The following is a 19,194-nucleotide window of genomic DNA, read 5'->3' on the forward strand; positions in this document are numbered from 1 at the left end:
AACTATTTCTAAACTCACTCTACAAAGCCAGCATCACCCTGATACCAAAACTTGACAAAGACACCACACAAACAAAATTGGAGGCCAATATTACAGATGCAAAAATCCTCAACAAAATATTAGCAAACCGAATTCAACAATATATTAAAAGGATCATACACCATGAGCAAGTGGGATTTATCTCAGGGATGCAAGGATAGTTCAATATCCACAAATCAATGTGATACACCACATTAACAAAACAAAAAGCATAAGATAAAAAGTATTAAAGATCATCTCAACAGATGTAGAGAAAGCTTTTTTTGAGAAAATTCAACACTCATTTATGACTAAAAAAACCTCACAAGGTAGGTGGCTGTAGAGAGAACATGCCTTAACATAGTAAAGGCCATATATAATAAACTCACAGCTGACATACTCAACAGTGAAAAGCGGAAACCATTTCCTCTAAGATCAGGAATAAGACAAGGATGCCCACTCTTGATAATTTTAATTAACATACTATTGGAAGTGCTAGCCATGGCAATCAGACAAGAAAAAGGAACAAAAGGAATCCAACCTGGAGAGGAAGAAGTAAACTGTCACTGTATGCAGATGGCACGATACTATATATAGAATCCTAAAGACACTACCATAAAACTAACAGAACAAATTCAGTAAATATTCAGTAAATATTAACTAATTCAGTAAATTTTAACTAAAATTTATAGGATATGAAATTAATATGCAGAAGTCTTTGGCATTTCTATACACTCAAAATGATCTATCAGAAAGAGAAATTTTTTTAAAAAACCTCATTTACAATTGCATCAAACATAATAAAAAACCTAGGAATACATTTAACCAAAGAGGTGAAAGACCTGTACTCTGAAAACTGTAAGATCCTCAATGAATAAAATCAAAGACAACTCAAATAAATGGAAAGATACACCATGCTCATGAACTGAAAGAAGAGTGTCAAAATGTCTACAGGAAAATAACCTACAGATTCAATGCAATTCCTATCAAAATACCAATGGCATTTTTCACAGAAACAGAGCAAATAAACCTAAAATTTATATGGAACCACAAGACTCCTAGTTGCCAAAGCAATCCTGAGAAAGAACAAAACTTGAGGTACCACACCCTCTGACTTCAAACTACAGTTGACCCTTAAATAACATGAGTTTGAACTACATGGGGCCACTTATATGCAGGTATTTTTCAATAAATATTTTCTGCTGTACTATAAAATACACAGTTGTTTGAATCTGCAGATGTGGGACTATGGATAAGGAAGGCTGACTGTAAAGTTCTATGTGGATTTCTGATTGTGAGTATGGTAGGCACCACAACCCAAGAATTGTTCAAGAGTCAAGTATCCTACAAAGTTGTGTAATCAAAACAGCGTGGAACTGGGACGAGAAAAAGACATGTAGATCAATGTAACAGAACAGAGAACCCAGACATAAACCCACACTTATATGGTCAATTCATCTAAGACAATGGAGGTAAGAATTCATAATGGGGAGAAGACAGCCTCTTCAATAAATTGTGTTGGGAAAACTAGAGAGCTACATGCAAAAGAATGAAACTGGACTGTTTTCTCACACCATATACAAAATTAAACTCAAGATGGACTGAATACTCAAATGTAAGACCTGAAACCATAAAACTAGAAGAAAACACAGGTGGAAAACTTTGACACCAGTCTTAGTAAAAAAAAAAATTTTTTTTTGATTTGTCTCCTCAGGCAAAGGAAACCAAAGCAAAAATAAACAAATGGGACTACATCAAACTAAAAAGCTTTGGCATAGCAAAGGAAACCATCAACAAAATGAAAAGGTAACCTACTGAATGGGAGAGGATATTTACAAGTTATATATCTGACAAGGAGTTAATATCCAAAATGTGTAAAGAACTCATAGAACTCAATATCAAAAAACCAAATAATCTAATTAAAAATGGGCAAAGAATCTGGACAGACATTTTCCCAAGAGTCATGCAGATGGCCAACAGACACATGGAAAGATACTCCACATCACTAATCATCAGGGAAATGGAAGTCAAAACCACAATGAGTTATCACCTCACATCCGTCAGAATGACTATCATCAAAAAGACAACAGATAGCAAGCGCTGCTGAGGATGTGGAGAAAAGAGAACCCTCATTCACTGTTAGAGGAGATGTAGACTGGTGCAGCCATTGTGGAAAACAGTTGGAGGTTCCTCAAAAAATTAAAAACAGAACTACAGTATGATCCAGCAATTCCACTTCTGGGTATTTTCCTGAAGAAAACAAAATCACTAATTCAAAAAGATATATATATGCACTGCTATGTTCCCTGCAAACAGAATGGATTAATTCACTCAGCTATAAAAATAAGAATGAAATCTTGCCATTTGTGACAACATGGATGGATCTAGAGGGTGTTATGCTAAGTGAAATAAGTCAGTGAGAAAAAGACAAATACCATAGGATTTCACCTATATGTGGAATCTGAAAGATAAAGCAAATGAACAAACAAAAGAAAACACAAACAGACTCATAGCTACAGAGAACAAATTGGTGGTCGCCAGAGGGACGAAGGTTGGTGGTTGGGAGAAAAAGGTGAACAGGATTAAGAGGCACAAATTTCCAGTTACAAAATAAGTAAGTCACAAAGAGGTAACATACAGCATAAGGAATATAGCCAATAATATTGTAATAATTTGGAAGGTGACAGATGCTTACTAGACTTAGTGTGATCATTTCATAATGTATTTAAATGTCAAATCACTATGCTGTACACCTGAAACTAACATAATATTGTACGTCAACTATATTCAATTGAATAAAAGAGAGAAACAAAGAAATCTTACAAACTCCACCACACACCTTGTTCTGACTCCTGCTTTTGTAAAGGTGGGAAGAACCTCAGATACGTCATCTTGGTACTGTACTTCAGAGTCCTTGTCCGTCTCATCACGTGGGCAAAGGAAAGCTTCAAGTGCTCAGTAACATTCTTTAGTTGAAAGTATTTGGTATTGAAGAAAAGGAGGGTGTTCAAGAGGACAATTGGTGAGTAAGCGCCCAACTGTTTGCACTCCCACAAATGCTCTTCTTCAATGCGAGAGAACATGTAACCTGGACAGAAGAAGGGTGAGAAAGAAACAGTACTAAGCTCCTGCTAAATGAGACTAAGTAATTTCTCAAATTCTCAGACAGGAAGATACGAAGGAAAAGGCTAATTGCTCCTCTCTTTCCCTCTCTTCTTCATAAGAAAAACAAAAAAGGCACTGCAAAGGAAAAGGCAGATGATTCCACTGAAGCAGACATAGTGAGCACGCTCCTGAAACAGTTTTAATCTATTGTTATTTTAGACCAAGGGTTGGCAAACTTTCTGTAAAGAGCCAGATGGTAAATATATTAAGCATTGTGGGCCATACAGGCTCTGAACAACTTTGCTGTTGTAGATGATAAGAAGTTGCAGACAATACATTAAAAAATAGGTGTGGCTATATACCAATAAAATATACTTACAGAAACCAATCTGTTATTTCATGTAATTTTCATATGCCTCAAAATATTCTTTAATTTTTTCCCCAACCATTTAGAAATGTGAAAAACATTTTTAGTTCATGGACTATACAGAAATAGGCAGCAGGCCAGCTCTGACCCATGGGCTGTAGTTTGCAGATGCCTGTTTGAAATCATTCTGCTTACTGCTAACTGATTCAGTTTTATTTAGCTAAGATCATTAGAAGGCAAATAGCTCCCTCTCTTCCTCCCACCTCATATTTTAAATTTATATTAAAAGTGATTATTTTATGATAACTTATCTGGATTTTTCTTGAAAACCAGAGGTCAGAAGAATTAAAATAAGTACACTTTTCAACACACCTTCCTCATGATACCCCTTAAATGCAGGTCTTTTCTAATGTTCTCTCCCCAGTCCTTTGTTGTTGCTTCTGCATTCTATTCTTGGAAGACTATTCATGAACATGAAACTATTACTTCCAAATCTATGTCCCTAGTCCCCTCTCTGAATGCTAAAATGCATGAAGCCACCATATTGCTCATAATGCTTCAAAGGTGCTCTGTAGCCCAACAGAAAGGGGCATAAATTCCTGGGCATCACATTCAAATTCTCCATTCACAGCCAAGGAGCCTGAGACCAGGAGTGAATTAGGAACTTGTCCAAAGACATATGGTCAAAACTATTCAAAGACGAAGACTTTTGAAAAAAGTCCACTGCTAACACATTGAGTCCAAAAGTAGAGTATGGGGCAGCTACTGGTGCAGTGTGCAATTTTACCAATACTACCAGATCAAAAATGGTTTCTAAAAAAAATACACAGTTTCTAAAAAGTAAATGTAACCTTCAGTTGTTTTTTTATTTTCAACAGTGGGTATCTACTTATGTACCAGATGGAAGTTACAGTTTTACTAAAATAATTAATAACCAGACTCTCTCCTCAGAAGTCCAAATATGTTATAAATCAAGGCAGAAATATGAAGTGAATGATTTATAAAAAGATTATCATAAAACTTAAGCAATTTAAGAAGGCATATCATGAAAAGACTCAAAATAAAAAATAATCATCCTACCATTAGGAAGTATTGTAGGTTCCCATATTTTCAAGAGTTTGGTGAGTTCAATCATAAATCTGGAATAGGGCTCAGTAAAAATGTTATCTATTCTACCATTTTCAAACAGGTACTACAAGAGAAAAAATGGAAAATATATGTTGATACAAAGAAAACACAATTTTTTTAAAAGATTGTTTTAAAAAATATAGTTTACTCTTAGTTTTTATCCTTGTAATACTGTCAACCATTTTAAGGATACAGTTAAAACACCAGGATTTAAGCTAAAGATCCTTTCCACATGAATTAACAGTATCTTGAGCACTGAGCCTATAAGGTAGTTTTCTTTTCTTTCTTTTTTTAAATTTATTTTTAAAGTTTTTGTAGGGGGAGGTAATTAGGTTTATTCATTTTTAGAGGAGGTACTGGGGATTGAACCCAGGATCTTGTGTATGCTAGGCAAACACTACCACTTGAGCTTTCTATTTCTTTTGTAAAACATGGATGGTACAGAATAATTGTAACAAATAAGTACCTTTTATCCAGTTAATAAAACTGATATACTAAAAGTTGGCCCTAATTCATATTTCCCAAATTATTTTTTGTAATTCATAGTGTCTATCTGCAAATGTGCTCTGGGCAATTTTTGTTTAGCCTAGTTATAAGATCACTTCCTGAAATAATACAATTAGCTGGTGTCAGGTGACCTGAAGCTATCCAAATTTTAAAACTATTTATTAGGAGGCTTCTAACCACAGCTCTCAAGTCTCTGCCCCACAACCTAGCCCTCAAAAAGTTCAAGTCTAATTATAGAACATAAAACTATGCTAATTATAGCCATCTAGAATCATATCACAGAATGAGAACAAGCAACAGCTTGGGTAAATTACTGTTAAAAAATATTTTGAGAGTGCAGGGCAAGTCAGATGAAATCACAGAATTACAATGAATATTTACATAATACCACAAAGTAGCGTAACTACATGCTAAAAATCTTTTGGTGTTTCTCAGGTTCAATATCTATAACACTTATCTAAGGCTATCTTGGTTTCCTGCTTTACAATCTATATATGAATTGGAGAAAAATTTTTTCCACTTAAATTTATTCTGGCTAAAAAAAAGTATACATCATTTCAATGTGCATTTTCATAGGTCTCTTTAAAGGCAATTTGTAATCACATTGCTAGATTACAGTTTTGTTGTTGAAAAGTATTCTTCATTTTCCTCTTTTATAAAGTTATTTTCACAACTTCAAAATATTATATCCTTATTATGGAAAAAGTTAAAATACAGAAAAAGTAGAAGAAAGATATACTCAAACTCACTACACAAAGGCAACTACTATTGACAGTCAAGGGTATTTGAATCTTTAAAAAAAAATTCCTTTATAAACACACAGAGTTGAGTTTTGTACATTTACTCAAATATGAGTACATATAAAATACATGCATTTTTTAAAAAAAAAATCACTTCCCCCTTAGATCAGGCACAAGACAAAAATGCCACTTCTATTCAACAGGAAGTCCTAGCCAGAGTAATCAGGCAAGAAAAAGAAATAAAAAGCATTCAAGTAGGAAAGGAAGAAGTAAAACTACCTCTATTTGCAGATGACATGAACTTATATATAGAAAATTCTAAAGAATCCATAAAAAAACTAGTTACTAGGGCTACTAAATGAATTCAGTAAAGTTGTAGAATATAAGCACATGAAATCAGTTGCAATGAACAATCCAAAAACAAAACTAAGAAAATAATTCCATTTACAACTCTATCAGAAAGAATAAAATACTTAAGAATAAATTTAACACCAAGGGGACATGATTTATACACTTAAAACTACCAAAAAAACCACAAAAAACAGAAACAAAAACCTGCTGAAATTAAAGACCTAAGAAAAATATACTGTATTTGTGGATCTAAACACAATATTGTTAAAATAGCAATATTCCCCAAAGCAATCTACAGATCAATGAAATCCTATCAAAATCCCAACAGTTTATTTATTTATTTTTGCAAAAATGGGAAAAGCCAATCCTAAAATTGATATGGAATCACAAGAAACCTCGAATAGCCAAAAGAATCTTGAGGGATCACACTTCTCAATTTCAAAACTTACAACAAAGCTATAGTAATCAAAATAGTGTGTACTGCCATAAGAATGTATTAAAATTGAGAGTCCAAAATAAACACATACATATTTAGTCAAGTGATTTCTGACAAGGATGTCAAGACCACTGAATGGAGAAAGGACAGTCTCTTCAACAAATGGTCTAGGAGAACCAGATATCCACATATCCAGTTACCCCTTACTCATACATATCCTTACCTCACAGATGTAAATGAATTCAAAATGAATCAATGTCAGGGAATTATATTCAATATCTTATAGTAACCTATTATGAAAAAGAATATAAACTATGTGTGTGTGTATAACAGAATCATGCTGTACACCAGAGATTAACACAACGCTGTAAATAGACTATATTTCACACACACACACAGACAAAAAAGGATTAAAAAATTTTTTTAACAAGAAACAAAAAACAAAGTGGATCAATGACCTAAACATAAGAGCTAAAACCATAAAAATCTTAAAAGAAAACAAAGAAGTAAATCCCCATGAACTTGATTTTTGGCAGTGGATTCTTAGATATAACACCAAAAGCACAAACAACAGAAAAAATAAACTGAACTTCATCAAAATGAAAAACTTTTGTACATGAAAGTATACCATCAAGAGAGTGAAAAGAAAACCCAGAGAATGGGAGAAAATATTTGAAAATCACAAATCTAATAAGAGTTTAACATCCAGAATATACAAAGAAATCCTACAACTCAACAACAGTAAGACAAATGACTCAATTTTAAAATGGGCAAAAGATTCAGACATTTCCCTAATGACAATATACAAATGACCAAAAAGCACATGAAAAAAGCTCGGTGTCATTAGTGATTAGAGAAAAGCAAATCAAAAACCACAATGACTCACCACCTCATACACACTAGATGAGTATTAAAAAAAAATAGGATATTAACAAGTGTTGGCAAGTATGTGGAGATAACGGAATCCTCAGACATTGCTGCTGGGAATGTAAAATGGTGCAGCCACTGTGCAAAATAGTTTGATGGTTCCTCAACAAGCTAATCACAGAGTTCCCATATGACCTTGCTATTCCACTCCTAGGCATATACTCAAAAGGATGAAAACAGGTGTTCAAACAAAAACTTGTATATAAATGTTCACAGGAGCACTCACTATTTATACTAGACAAAAGGTGGAAAGAACTCAAAAGTCCATTAACACATGACATACCCAACAATGTGGTATATCCAACAATGGAATATTATTCAACCATAAAGGGAAGAAAGTACTGATTCATATTACAACATGTATGACCCTTGAAAACATTGTAAGTGAAAGAAATCAGACATAAAGAGCATAAACTGTATCATCCTGCTTTTATAAAATATCTACAATAAGCAAATCCATTAAGATAAAAAGTAGATTTATGGTTACCAAGGACTAGATGGAGGTGGTAAGGAAGTGACTGCTTACTGGGTATGAGGCTTCCATTTAGGGTGATAAAGTTTTACGACTAGATCACGGTGATGGTAGCACAACATCATGAATGTACTTACAATGAATTGCATACTTTAAAATGGTAAATTTTATGTTATGTTTTACTATAATATAAGTATCACACTACACATACAGTTTTGCAAGTTAGTTTTTAAAATATATGTTTCTAAGAGTTTTCCATGTCAATACATATAGAAACAACTCATTCCTTTTAAACTATTATACGCTATTCAATAGTATGGATATATTACATATAGTTGATTGAACCTTTACTCTTTTGATGAACACTTTAGGTGGTTTCCAATTTTGGGGGGTTAAAAATGTTACAATGAAAATATCAGTGTATGTCTTTCTATGTACATGTGTACATATCTTTTTGGGAAAGATACTGGTCAATGGATTGCTAGATTGAAGTATCTATATGCATTTAAATTTTTAATACACACTGTCAACTTGCCCTCTTAAAAGGTCTCCAACAGTGTACATATATCTTCACTAATATTTGGTATTATCAAACTTCTCAATCTTTCAAATTTTTAATCCGTCTGATAGATGAAAAATTTCCCTGATTACAGTTGACCACCTTTTATACTAGAGAGTCAGTCCAACATAGTGATCATAAGCATGGACCCTGAAGATGAACTACCTGGGTTCACATCTTGGCCCTACCACTTACTACCTTCGAGATCTCAGGCAATATATTTAATTCACTGTGCCTCAGGTTCCTGAGCAGAAAATGGTGATGGTATTAGTTTTCACACGCCATAGGGCTATACTAACCATTAAGTGAGTTAATATATGAAATGGACTTATATTAATACATAACACACATAGTAAATGATTGTTAAGTATTCCTGGTACATTCTTCTATTAGCTATTTGTTGATTTTCTTCTGTTACTTGTCTAGTCGTTACTTTTGCCAATTATCCCTCTTAGCTAATGTTAATAGTGGTAGTCCAGGTGTTAATATTACATCTGAGTTTAGTTTCTTTACATTTTTTTGTGTTCTCAAAATTCTCTACAATAAGCATAATTTTTAAAACATTTTTTATTTTTCACTTTTATTATTATTTTTTTTTCAATGGATGTCCCAGGACTGAACCTGGGACCTCGTGCATGCTAAGCACATGCCCTACCACTGAGCTAAACCCACCCCCAGCATAATTATTTTTATAATCAGAGAAGTTAAAAAAGAGGAAGCACATTTGAGATTCAAATAGTAAATTTTAAAAATTCCTTACAGTTAAGGAAAGTTTATTTTTTGTCAAAACTGATAAAAGGTTCATAATTATTTACTTCCTATAACAGTCATCTAACAATTTGTTAACTTATGGCCTCTTTTTAATCATATTGTTATTTAAAGTCATTCATTAATATAAACAAATAACAAGATAGATATACTAGGAAAAAACTTTAACAGGTTTATGGTTTATCTTACAAATAGAGTACATTTTATATACAACAAAGTATCTGATGTGTAAAGTACTCAAATGTTTTTTGATTGAAATCTTGACAATGATCACATATGTTTTGACTATTTCAAATCATTAGAATATTAATAAATTCCACAAAACATCTTATTTCTTGACATCTGTTTTGAAAAATTAGAAAATGTTCTTTAGATACATTATATTATAAATTCTAGGAGTATGGGACGTGTCCAGAATCTTCACAATTCTTACCTAAGCAAAATGCACTCATGTAGGTACTCAATACATTTTTGCTGAAAGAAACTATGGACTACGTAAAAAATAAAACTTTTTTTTAAAGTTATTTTTCTTCTAATTTTTTTCCAACCTTTATTTGTTCGATTGTTTGTTTTGGGGAGAGGGGTGCAATAGTTAGGTTTATTTATTTATTTTTAGAGGAGGTACTGAGGATTAAACTCAGGACCTTATGCATGCTAAGCATCTGCTCTACCACTTGAGCTACACCCTCCCCACCAAAAAAGAAAACTTTTTGAATGGTAAAACATAACATACACAAAACCTGAAACACAAAAATATACTAGAAGAATTTATTTCAAACACTTACAGTAGAATTAATATCCCTAATATAAATGAGATCCTACAGATAGAGAGGAAAAATCCAAATGACCGACAATATAAAAAGACATTTTACTCTACAAAAATTGGAGCCAGAAAACAATATTTAAACAAGACTCATCAGAATAAAAAACATTAAAAAGAGGATTCAAGAACTAGGCACTCATACACACTGCTGGTAAAACTGTAAATTACTGTAACTATTTTGGAAAGGAGTATCTGAAAATATCTTAAAATTAGAAAAATACATAATATGCTTTAACCTAGAAATAAAACCACGAGTTCATCAGGAATATAAACAAAATATTTCCTGAAGCACTGTTTCTGTAAGAGTAAGGGGGGTGGGAAACAATCTGAATGTATAACAGAGGAAAGGCTGAATAACTGGTGTATTCATACTCTGCAATACTAAGTAGCTTTCTTTTTTAAAGGAAGGAGTCTGATTTATATTCACTTGGAGGGATACGTAGGTTGAGAAAAGCGAGCTGCAAAAAATATGCATAGTATGCGCCACATTTTGCTAAAAACTAAGCAAAACCAAAACTATTAACAAACATCTATACACATATATAAACGTATTGCACAAAAAGATATGCTGCAAACAGGTTATCTCAGGAAATGGGAATAAAAAGGGGATAAATTTTTCTTTATATGCCTTCACTTACTGTTTTAATAGTTAACTGAGAACATTCTACTTCTGTAATTAAAAAACAAAACTTAAACAAATAAAATAATACCTCTCCCCATACAAAGGGAAGAAAATTTGGCAAATAGAGAAAAGAAAAAAATCAACAACATCCAGAGTAATACCACCCCAAGATGATAACCACTGTAAACATTTTTCATGCATTTCATTTTATCATGTATTTATATGAGTGGTTTTTAAACCACTATGTTAACATATAGTGATACACACAGAATCTGTACTTTTATCTTTTTCATTCAGTGCTTTAATATTAATATTTTTATGTATTAAGAAGTCACTTTGTATATAATATTTAATGGCTACATAACATACAACTTTATAAATATATTATAATTTACTTAACCATCACACTTTGGTGGACACTGAAGTAATTTCCAGTTTCATGCAATGATGTCTGAACTTCAGAGCTTTAACAAACTCCCCAGAAATGAATTACTACAGAAAGAATCTCAACATTCAAAAAACTTCCTGAAAGATATGCTCAAAACTGCTTTCTAGAAAGTATGTACTAAAAACCACCAACTATGAAGGGGACCCTCCATCTCACAGAATTTGTATCAACAATGAAGTGTTTTAATTTTTTGATTTTTGCTAATGTGGTAAATAATGACATATTCTAATTTGCATTTAAAAATTTAAACGAGACTACACAATACATATACATACATACATACAAACACGCAGAGCCACCTATGTCAAATCATCTATATCAGTTCTATTGCTATTTATTGCCTTTTTTGTCCATTTAGCAATAAAATGCACCATCCTCAATTTCTGTTATTCTACTAACAGTCTCAATGTAGCTTACAAAAAGCTTACATGATCAAGGCTTTTAAAGCAGGGTCAGTGGTTCATTAAGAAGAGCGTATAGGGACAATACCAAAAAAACAATATACACTATAATTTTTCAGCTTAATTCACAAATTCTACCAGAATTATTAAAAATGTAATAGACTTCATAACAGTCATTGAATTTCATACCTGCTGAATTCCAAGGCACAAGTATAAGATACTGTCTGGATCGTATTTTTCACCATTTGGTCTCCGCACCTCTTGGATAAACTGGCATAAGCCCAAACTCAACTCAGCAAAAGTGCAGGACAGAATATCTTCCTTCAGCTTGACAGCACGGACTGCAAAAAGGTAGAAAAAGTCCAAAATATTAACTTATAAGAAAAATAATAACATTACTTGATTCACTAAATAAATACTGACTGCAGTGACCCCCTAAGTACTGTGATGTACACTGGTAAACACATGGGTTAGAGACAGAGCCTGCTCTCAAGGCTGCTATTTTTTTGTAGTTAAAGAAATAAAGACAATGTTAGCACATACTACGATGACAGGGGTTTTATTTAAATTGGATTCTATGAAAATAAATGAGGGAAATCCAATAGACAGGGAAGGATCATATTAGATTCTGGAGGATGTGACACTAAGGCTAGACCTTGAAAGATGGAGAAGAATTAAACAGGTAGATAAAGAATTCCAATCTGAAGATGTAAAAAGATTTCCCAAAGTATATCCCACAAAATACCAGTCATATGAGAGCTCAAGAAAACTGGGTTTCTAAGATCTGATAAATTTGGAAAACAACAGTATATGACATCTGCCTCTTAAGAATTCACAATGTTTTTTAATATATTAAAGGCTCTGGGAGTATCTGCAAAAAAGAATGCTGTTTAACTTACTTTACTTGTATTTATTTGAAAACAGAACACTTTAAATAAACTATAACAGCTTCATGCCTTTGAAAATGGTGGAATACAGTATATGCTCGGCCACAAAAGTGGTAAGGTTCACGGGACTTAGGCACACAGCAACAAAGAGGGCATATGGGGGAAGATCACGGTAAGCTTAAAGTCATATTAAGATTCTGAAGACACTTAACAACTGAATTAATTTTAAGCATATGTATCCAATTTGATTTGTAGAGATCCTACTGCAACAGATTGCTCTTATTGTGGGATAAGAGCTGAAACACCCTTCCCAGTCACTGATTTTCTGCATTTGGAAAAGATCGCACATGTTTCTCCAAAGATATACTTATCCTCCCATAAGTTGGTTTTGCAAGTGGAAACAGACAGCTTGTGAGGGCAAAAACCATGTTTGACCTTTTCACCCAAGTACCTACCACCATGCCTGATACAATATAGATATATTCAGTAAGAATTTTTTTCAATGAGTAAGTAGTTGGAATGAGTAGGGATCCCCCGTGGCTCTTACATTTAGGCCTGGTAGTCTAATACAATATTACCTCTCCATTCCCACTACGCTTCTTTCTTTTTTAAAACAAAGCATCCTTTTGGAAAACAGTAACAACAAAACGTGCTGTGGCTCAAAGTGGGAGGTAAAGGGCCTAATAAATGCCCATAACAGGAGTATATTTATATCACTCCAGAGCAAAGAGATTACATTTGATCTGTGAGAACTCAATGAGTCAGTCACAGACCACAACAGAAACTAACTGTTCCAATAAGGACAGTTATGTGTACCCCAAAACTAGCAGGTAGACTAAGGTGAAGCCAAGAATGCATGCAATCATCCAGGAAGTAGAGAGAAGGTACAGTTGGAAAGGGGTAAAAAAATCTAGTTACAAGGACATACTCATCTATTCCTGTCCCATCTTATTCCACAAAGATTGTTTAAGTATCTTATGTAAAACACAGATAATTAAAAAGGAAAATATAAACTGAAAACAAAGTACAGAAAAGGACAATAAAACAAGGGAAAAAAGAAAGCTAATGATTAGGGCTCTAAAATTATACACTGCTGTTCTTTTTGAACTATTTATTGGGTTCCAAATTTCCTGGCACCAAAAGAGAAACTCACAAATATGGTCAAATACACAGCTTACTGTTAGGAAAAATTCCTACAGAAGCAGCAGGGCTCAAGAAGGCAGATTTGAGCCACTTGCAAAGCATTAGGAAAAAAAAAAATCCTTATATTTGCATAACAAACTCATGATCAGAAGATACAACCTTACATTTATATCGAGCCCTTTAAAATTGGGAGTAGAATAATAATTTCTCTTTTTAAACGTAAGACTTCAAATTTTAAATAATTTTTAATATTATATTTACAAATTTCAAATCAACAATGATACTACAAGCAATTCAAACCACAAAGAGAGACATGAGTTTTACCTCTACAGCCAGGCTCCAAAGATTCTTGAGAGAGTGCATGGTCTTGAGCACTTCCTAAAGGGTCAGAACATGGGCTGGATGAGGCATGTTCAACTCCTGACAAGGAAAGAAAAATTAATGAGAACTTTAAATAAAGATGGAAGAAAGTTAAGTAAAGCCAAAATTAAAGTTTTATGGGATTTTTGACCTAGCATTTATCCCTTCTGAATAGATTTATGACTTCATTTATCTATATTCCTCCCACCCCCTAAGTTGAGACACAAATTCATGCTGTGTATTTACCGCCACATTTCAGTTCCCCCTGCTCTTCCTTGGCATTTTTCCACTGAACCCAGTTCTTCCAGGCATTTACCCCATACATGTATTTCAGTGTCATCCCAGACACTGAGCACCCTTGAAAGGCTCCTTGAATAAGACTCCTGGGCTCCACAGCCACTATAGACTTCTTCCGTCCCTGTAAGAATTCCAAAATTTACAGAATATAAAATTTAGCTTTGGATCTGTAAGAAATGTGGTTCTCAAAGATAAAAGGGATAAATTTACAGAATATGGAGTTCAGTATTAGATCCTAAAATTTCGGAGTTCTTAGAGCTAGAAAGAGCTTTAGAGGTTATCTAATCCAATTGATATGAGAAAAGAAAAAGAGAAAAAAGTTGAAGTGTAAAAGATCATATTGTAATAATGACTAACATTTGAGTACTTAACTATGCTTTAGGATACTCGACCCACCCAATGAGGTGTGAATAACAGTTACTACCACTCAGGTCTACTTAATGGAACATATGAATAGACGGGCTATAAAACAAGCCTCAATAATTGGCTAAATATAATGGAATTAAACTAGAAAACAGTAACACAAGAATGTTAAGAAAATCCTTAAAAATTAGAAATTAAACGACACACTTACAAACACCTCATGGGTCAAAGAAGAGATAAAAAATGCAATTAGAAGAGGGGAGGGTACAGCTCAACTGGTAGAGTGTATGCTTAGCATGCACGAGGACCTGGGTTTCAATCCCCAGTACCTCCTCCAAATATAAAAATAAATAAATCTAATTACCTCCCCCTCATAAAAGAAGAGAAAAAAATGCAATTAGAAAATATTTTGACTTTAAGTAAAAATGAAAGCAAAACATATCAAAGTTTTTGTAATAGTGCTAAAGCAGTACTAGAGGGACATTTACAGTATTAAAATGTTTCTATGAGAAGTGCAAAGAGGTCTAAATCAATAATCCAAGCTTCTAAACAACAATAACAAAAAAACAAAAATTAAAAATGAAGCAAATAATCTAAGCTTCTGTTAAGAAACCAGAAAAAAAGACCACGTTAAAAACCAAAGTAAGGAAATAATAACAGCAAACATCATTGACAAAGAAAAGAGAGAGAAAAACAACAATAAACTAAAAGCTGGTAGTTTTAGAAGATGAAAAAATGATAAATCTCTAGCTAGAATAATCAGGGATAAAAATAAAGAAGATACAAATTATCAACACCTGATCCTATAGACATAAAAAGATTAAGAGAACATTATGAACATATCATTATGACAAAAAAACTTGTCAACTTAGATTAAATGAACAAATTTCTTGAAAGACAAACTAACAAAGCTTGCTCTAGGAGAAACAGATAACCTAAACAGCCAAAGAAATTCAACTTACAGTTTAAAATCTTCCCACAAAAAAAAATTCCAGACCCAGATGACTTCACTGCTGAATTCTACTCAACAATTGAAGTAATTATATAAATTGTATTTCAGAAAATAGAAGAAGAACACTAACTCACTTTACGTTACTATTGCCCTGACAGCAAGGCCAGATAAAGTCATTACAAGAAAACTACAGATCTCTCTTAAAATGAGACACCTAAAATCTTAACAAATATTAGAAAACAGAATCCAGCAATATATGAAAGAAAAACGAAAAGGGAAACCTCCTACACTGTTGGTAGAACTGTAAATTGGTGCAGCTACTATGGAAAACAGTGTGGAGGTTTCTCAAAACACTAAAAATAGAACTACCATATGAGCCAGCATTTCCACTACTGGGAATATATTAGAAAAAAAACAAGAACACTAACTCAAAAAGATACATGCACCCCAAGTCTCACAGCAGCGTAATTTACAATTGCCAAGGTACAGAAGCAAACAAAGTGTTCATCAAGAGAGCTGAATGGGTAAAGAAGATGTGGTGTATACACACACACACACACACACACACACACACAGGAATATTACCCAGCCATTAAAAAGAATAAAATTTGTCATTTGTAGCAACATGGATGGACTTGGAGGGCATTATATAAGCTAAGTGAAGTAATTCAGACAGAGAGACAAATACTGCATGATTTCACTTAAATGTGGAATCTAAAAAAAAAATACAACTAGTGAATAAAACAAAAAAGGAGGAGACTCACAGATTTTGAGAACAAATTAGTGGGTTATCAGCAGGGAGAGGGAAGAAGGAAGGGGCAATGTAGGGGTAAGGGATTTTTTAAAAGAGGGTTATTATGGGATTATATGAAATCATGTGTGTGAAACTTTTGAAAACTGTAACGCATGTAGCATTTAAATAATCTTTCATTCAATAAAAAAATAAACTTTTTAAAAAAGTATTACCATATGATCCAGCAATCCCACTCCTGGGCATATGTCCAGACAAACGTCCAATTTGAAAAGATGTATGTACCCCAATGTTCAAAGCAGCACTATTTACAATAGCCAAGATGTAGAAGCAACCTAAATGTCCACTGACAGACAACTGGATAAAGAAATTGTGATACACACACACACACACACACACACACACACACACACAGTAGAATACTAATCAGCCATAAAAACGAATGAAATAATGCCATTTGCAGCAACCTAGATGGACCTAGAGATGATCATACTAAATAAGCCAGGAAGAGAAAGAAAAATACCATACGATATCACTTATATATGGAATAAAAAAAAAAAACCCACAGATGAACTAATTTACAAAACACAGACTCACAGACACAGAAAACAAACTTACGGTTACCAGGGGAAAGGAGGTAGGGAAGGATAAGTTGGGAGTTTGGGATTTGCAGATACTAATTACTATATATAAAACAGATGAACAAAAAGGTCATACTGTATAGCAAAGGGAACTCTAGTCAGTACCTTATAATAACCTATATTGAAGAATATGAAAAGGAATATATGTATATATGTATAAATGAATCAATATGCTGTACACATAAACTAACACAATGTTGTAAATCGACTATAATTCAATTAAAAAAGTAAATATATCAAAAGAGTGTTTATCCCATGAATGCAAGTTAACTTATCATTTAAAAAATTAATGTTTTTCATCATTTTAACAGACTCAGAAAAGAAATACTAGATGATCATCAAGAGATCCACCTGATAACGTCCAAATCATAATCATGACAAAACTCTGAGCAAATGAGAAATAGAGGAGAACTTCCTGAACTTGATATAGGCCATCTATGAGAAACATACACCTAACATCATACTTCACATTGCAAGGATGAACACTTCCCCAAGACTGGGAATAGGCATGAAGGCCTGCTGCACTCACCACTTATATTCAACCTTGTATTAAAAGCCTAGTTAATGCAATAGATCAAGAAAAAGAAAGAAAATTCATTAAGGTTGTAAAGGAAAAAGTGAAACTATCTGTATTCACAGATAATATGATTGGGTAGTTAGAAAGTCTAAAGGATTTTAGTTGAGCAAAATTATCACATATAAAGTCAATATACAAAAACCATCTCTATTTCTATGCCAGTGAGGAACACTAGGAAAGGAAATTTTTAAATAATGCTATTACAGGAGGATCAAAAATATTTTAAAAATACTTATTAAATAAGTTTAACCAAGTATAAGGCTTGTGCAATAAAACATAGAAAATATTGTTGGGAGAAATTAAAGATAATATAAATAAAGGTGAAAGATAACATCTTTATGGATTGGATGGCTCAAAATTGCTCGGATATCACTCCTGCAAATTCATCTATGGAAATTCAAACAAAAATTTTGAAAAAGAAAAACAAAGATGTAAGATTTACACTCCTGACTTCAAGACTCACTACAAGACTACATTAATCAAGACCGTTGATACTAATATAAAAAACAGACATATAAATCAATGGAACAGAACAGAGTTTCAGAAACAGACCAACACATATATGGTCAGTTGACTTTTAACAAAAGTGCCAGTGTAATTCAAGGGTAAAGGATAGCCTGTGCCAAGAGTGGTACTGGAACAAATGGATACCCACATACAAAACAAATGAAACCTGACGCTTGTCTCAACTTACACATAAGAGTTATCTCAAAATGGATCACAGAAACACATAAAGGATAAAATTATAAAACTAGGAAAAAAAGTAAGATTATCTTCGTTACCATAGTTAAATTAAGCAAAAACTTTTAGATGAGATAGTAAATAGCATGGATTATAAAAGAATAAAGACTAATACAGTGCACTTCCTCAAAATTAGAAAGTTCTCTTCTGGTATGGGTGGCCCAGATGGCAGAGTAGGATGATCTTGAGCTTATCTCCTCCTCTGGGCACACAAAAACTAAAACTACGGACAGAGCAACTATCCATCAAATGACCAGAAGACTAGCAAAAAAGATCTTCTAAAACTAAAGATACAAAGAAGGAACCACAACAAGATGGGTAGAAGGGGCAGAGACATGGTGCAATCAAGACACACACCACCAGGTAGGTGACACACAAATTGGAAGATAATTACAAATGCAGGTATTATTCCCAAGGAGTAAATGGTCCAAGTCCTACATTGGGGTCTCCAGCCCAGGGGTCCTGCACTGGAAAGATGAACCCCTCAGAATGCTTGGCTCTGAAGGCTAGTGGTGCTTGTTTTCAGGAGAGCCAGAAGGCTGTAGGAAACAAAAGACTCCACTTTTATAGGGTGCATACAAAATCCCACATGTTCTGAACCCAGGGCAAAATCAGTAATTTAAAAGGAGCCTGGGTGAGGTCCACTTGATTTTGGAGAGCCTTCCAGAGAGGCAGGAGGAAACTGGGACTCACCCTTGGGACACAGATGCTGGTGGCAGCCATTCTGGGGAGCCCATTCTACAAGGAGGCCACTGGTAAGCACCATTTCAGAATCCTCCCACTAGCTTGTTAGAACTGAAACTGGCCCAC

The 19,194-nt window shown here is 33.6% G+C and overlaps 1 protein-coding gene across 8 annotated transcripts in view; it reads right to left on the reverse strand.

The window, feature by feature from the left end:
• Positions 1-19,194, reverse strand: part of ZMYM4 (zinc finger MYM-type containing 4) — a 145,228-nt gene that overhangs the window by 9,561 nt on the left and 116,473 nt on the right. For all 8 annotated transcript variants that reach the window (XM_074376874.1, XM_074376875.1, XM_074376876.1 and 5 more), the window contains 5 exons: positions 14,309-14,480; positions 14,027-14,122; positions 11,862-12,013; positions 4,571-4,682; positions 2,858-3,106 (listed from right to left, as the gene is read on the reverse strand). In XM_074376874.1, the coding sequence (XP_074232975.1) occupies positions 2,858-3,106; positions 4,571-4,682; positions 11,862-12,013; positions 14,027-14,122; positions 14,309-14,480 (781 nt within the window). The remainder of the gene's footprint in view (positions 1-2,857; positions 3,107-4,570; positions 4,683-11,861; positions 12,014-14,026; positions 14,123-14,308; positions 14,481-19,194) is intronic.

This window comes from Camelus bactrianus, chromosome 13 (assembly GCF_048773025.1).
Source record: "Camelus bactrianus isolate YW-2024 breed Bactrian camel chromosome 13, ASM4877302v1, whole genome shotgun sequence".
Classification (NCBI taxonomy): Eukaryota; Metazoa; Chordata; class Mammalia; order Artiodactyla; family Camelidae; genus Camelus; species Camelus bactrianus.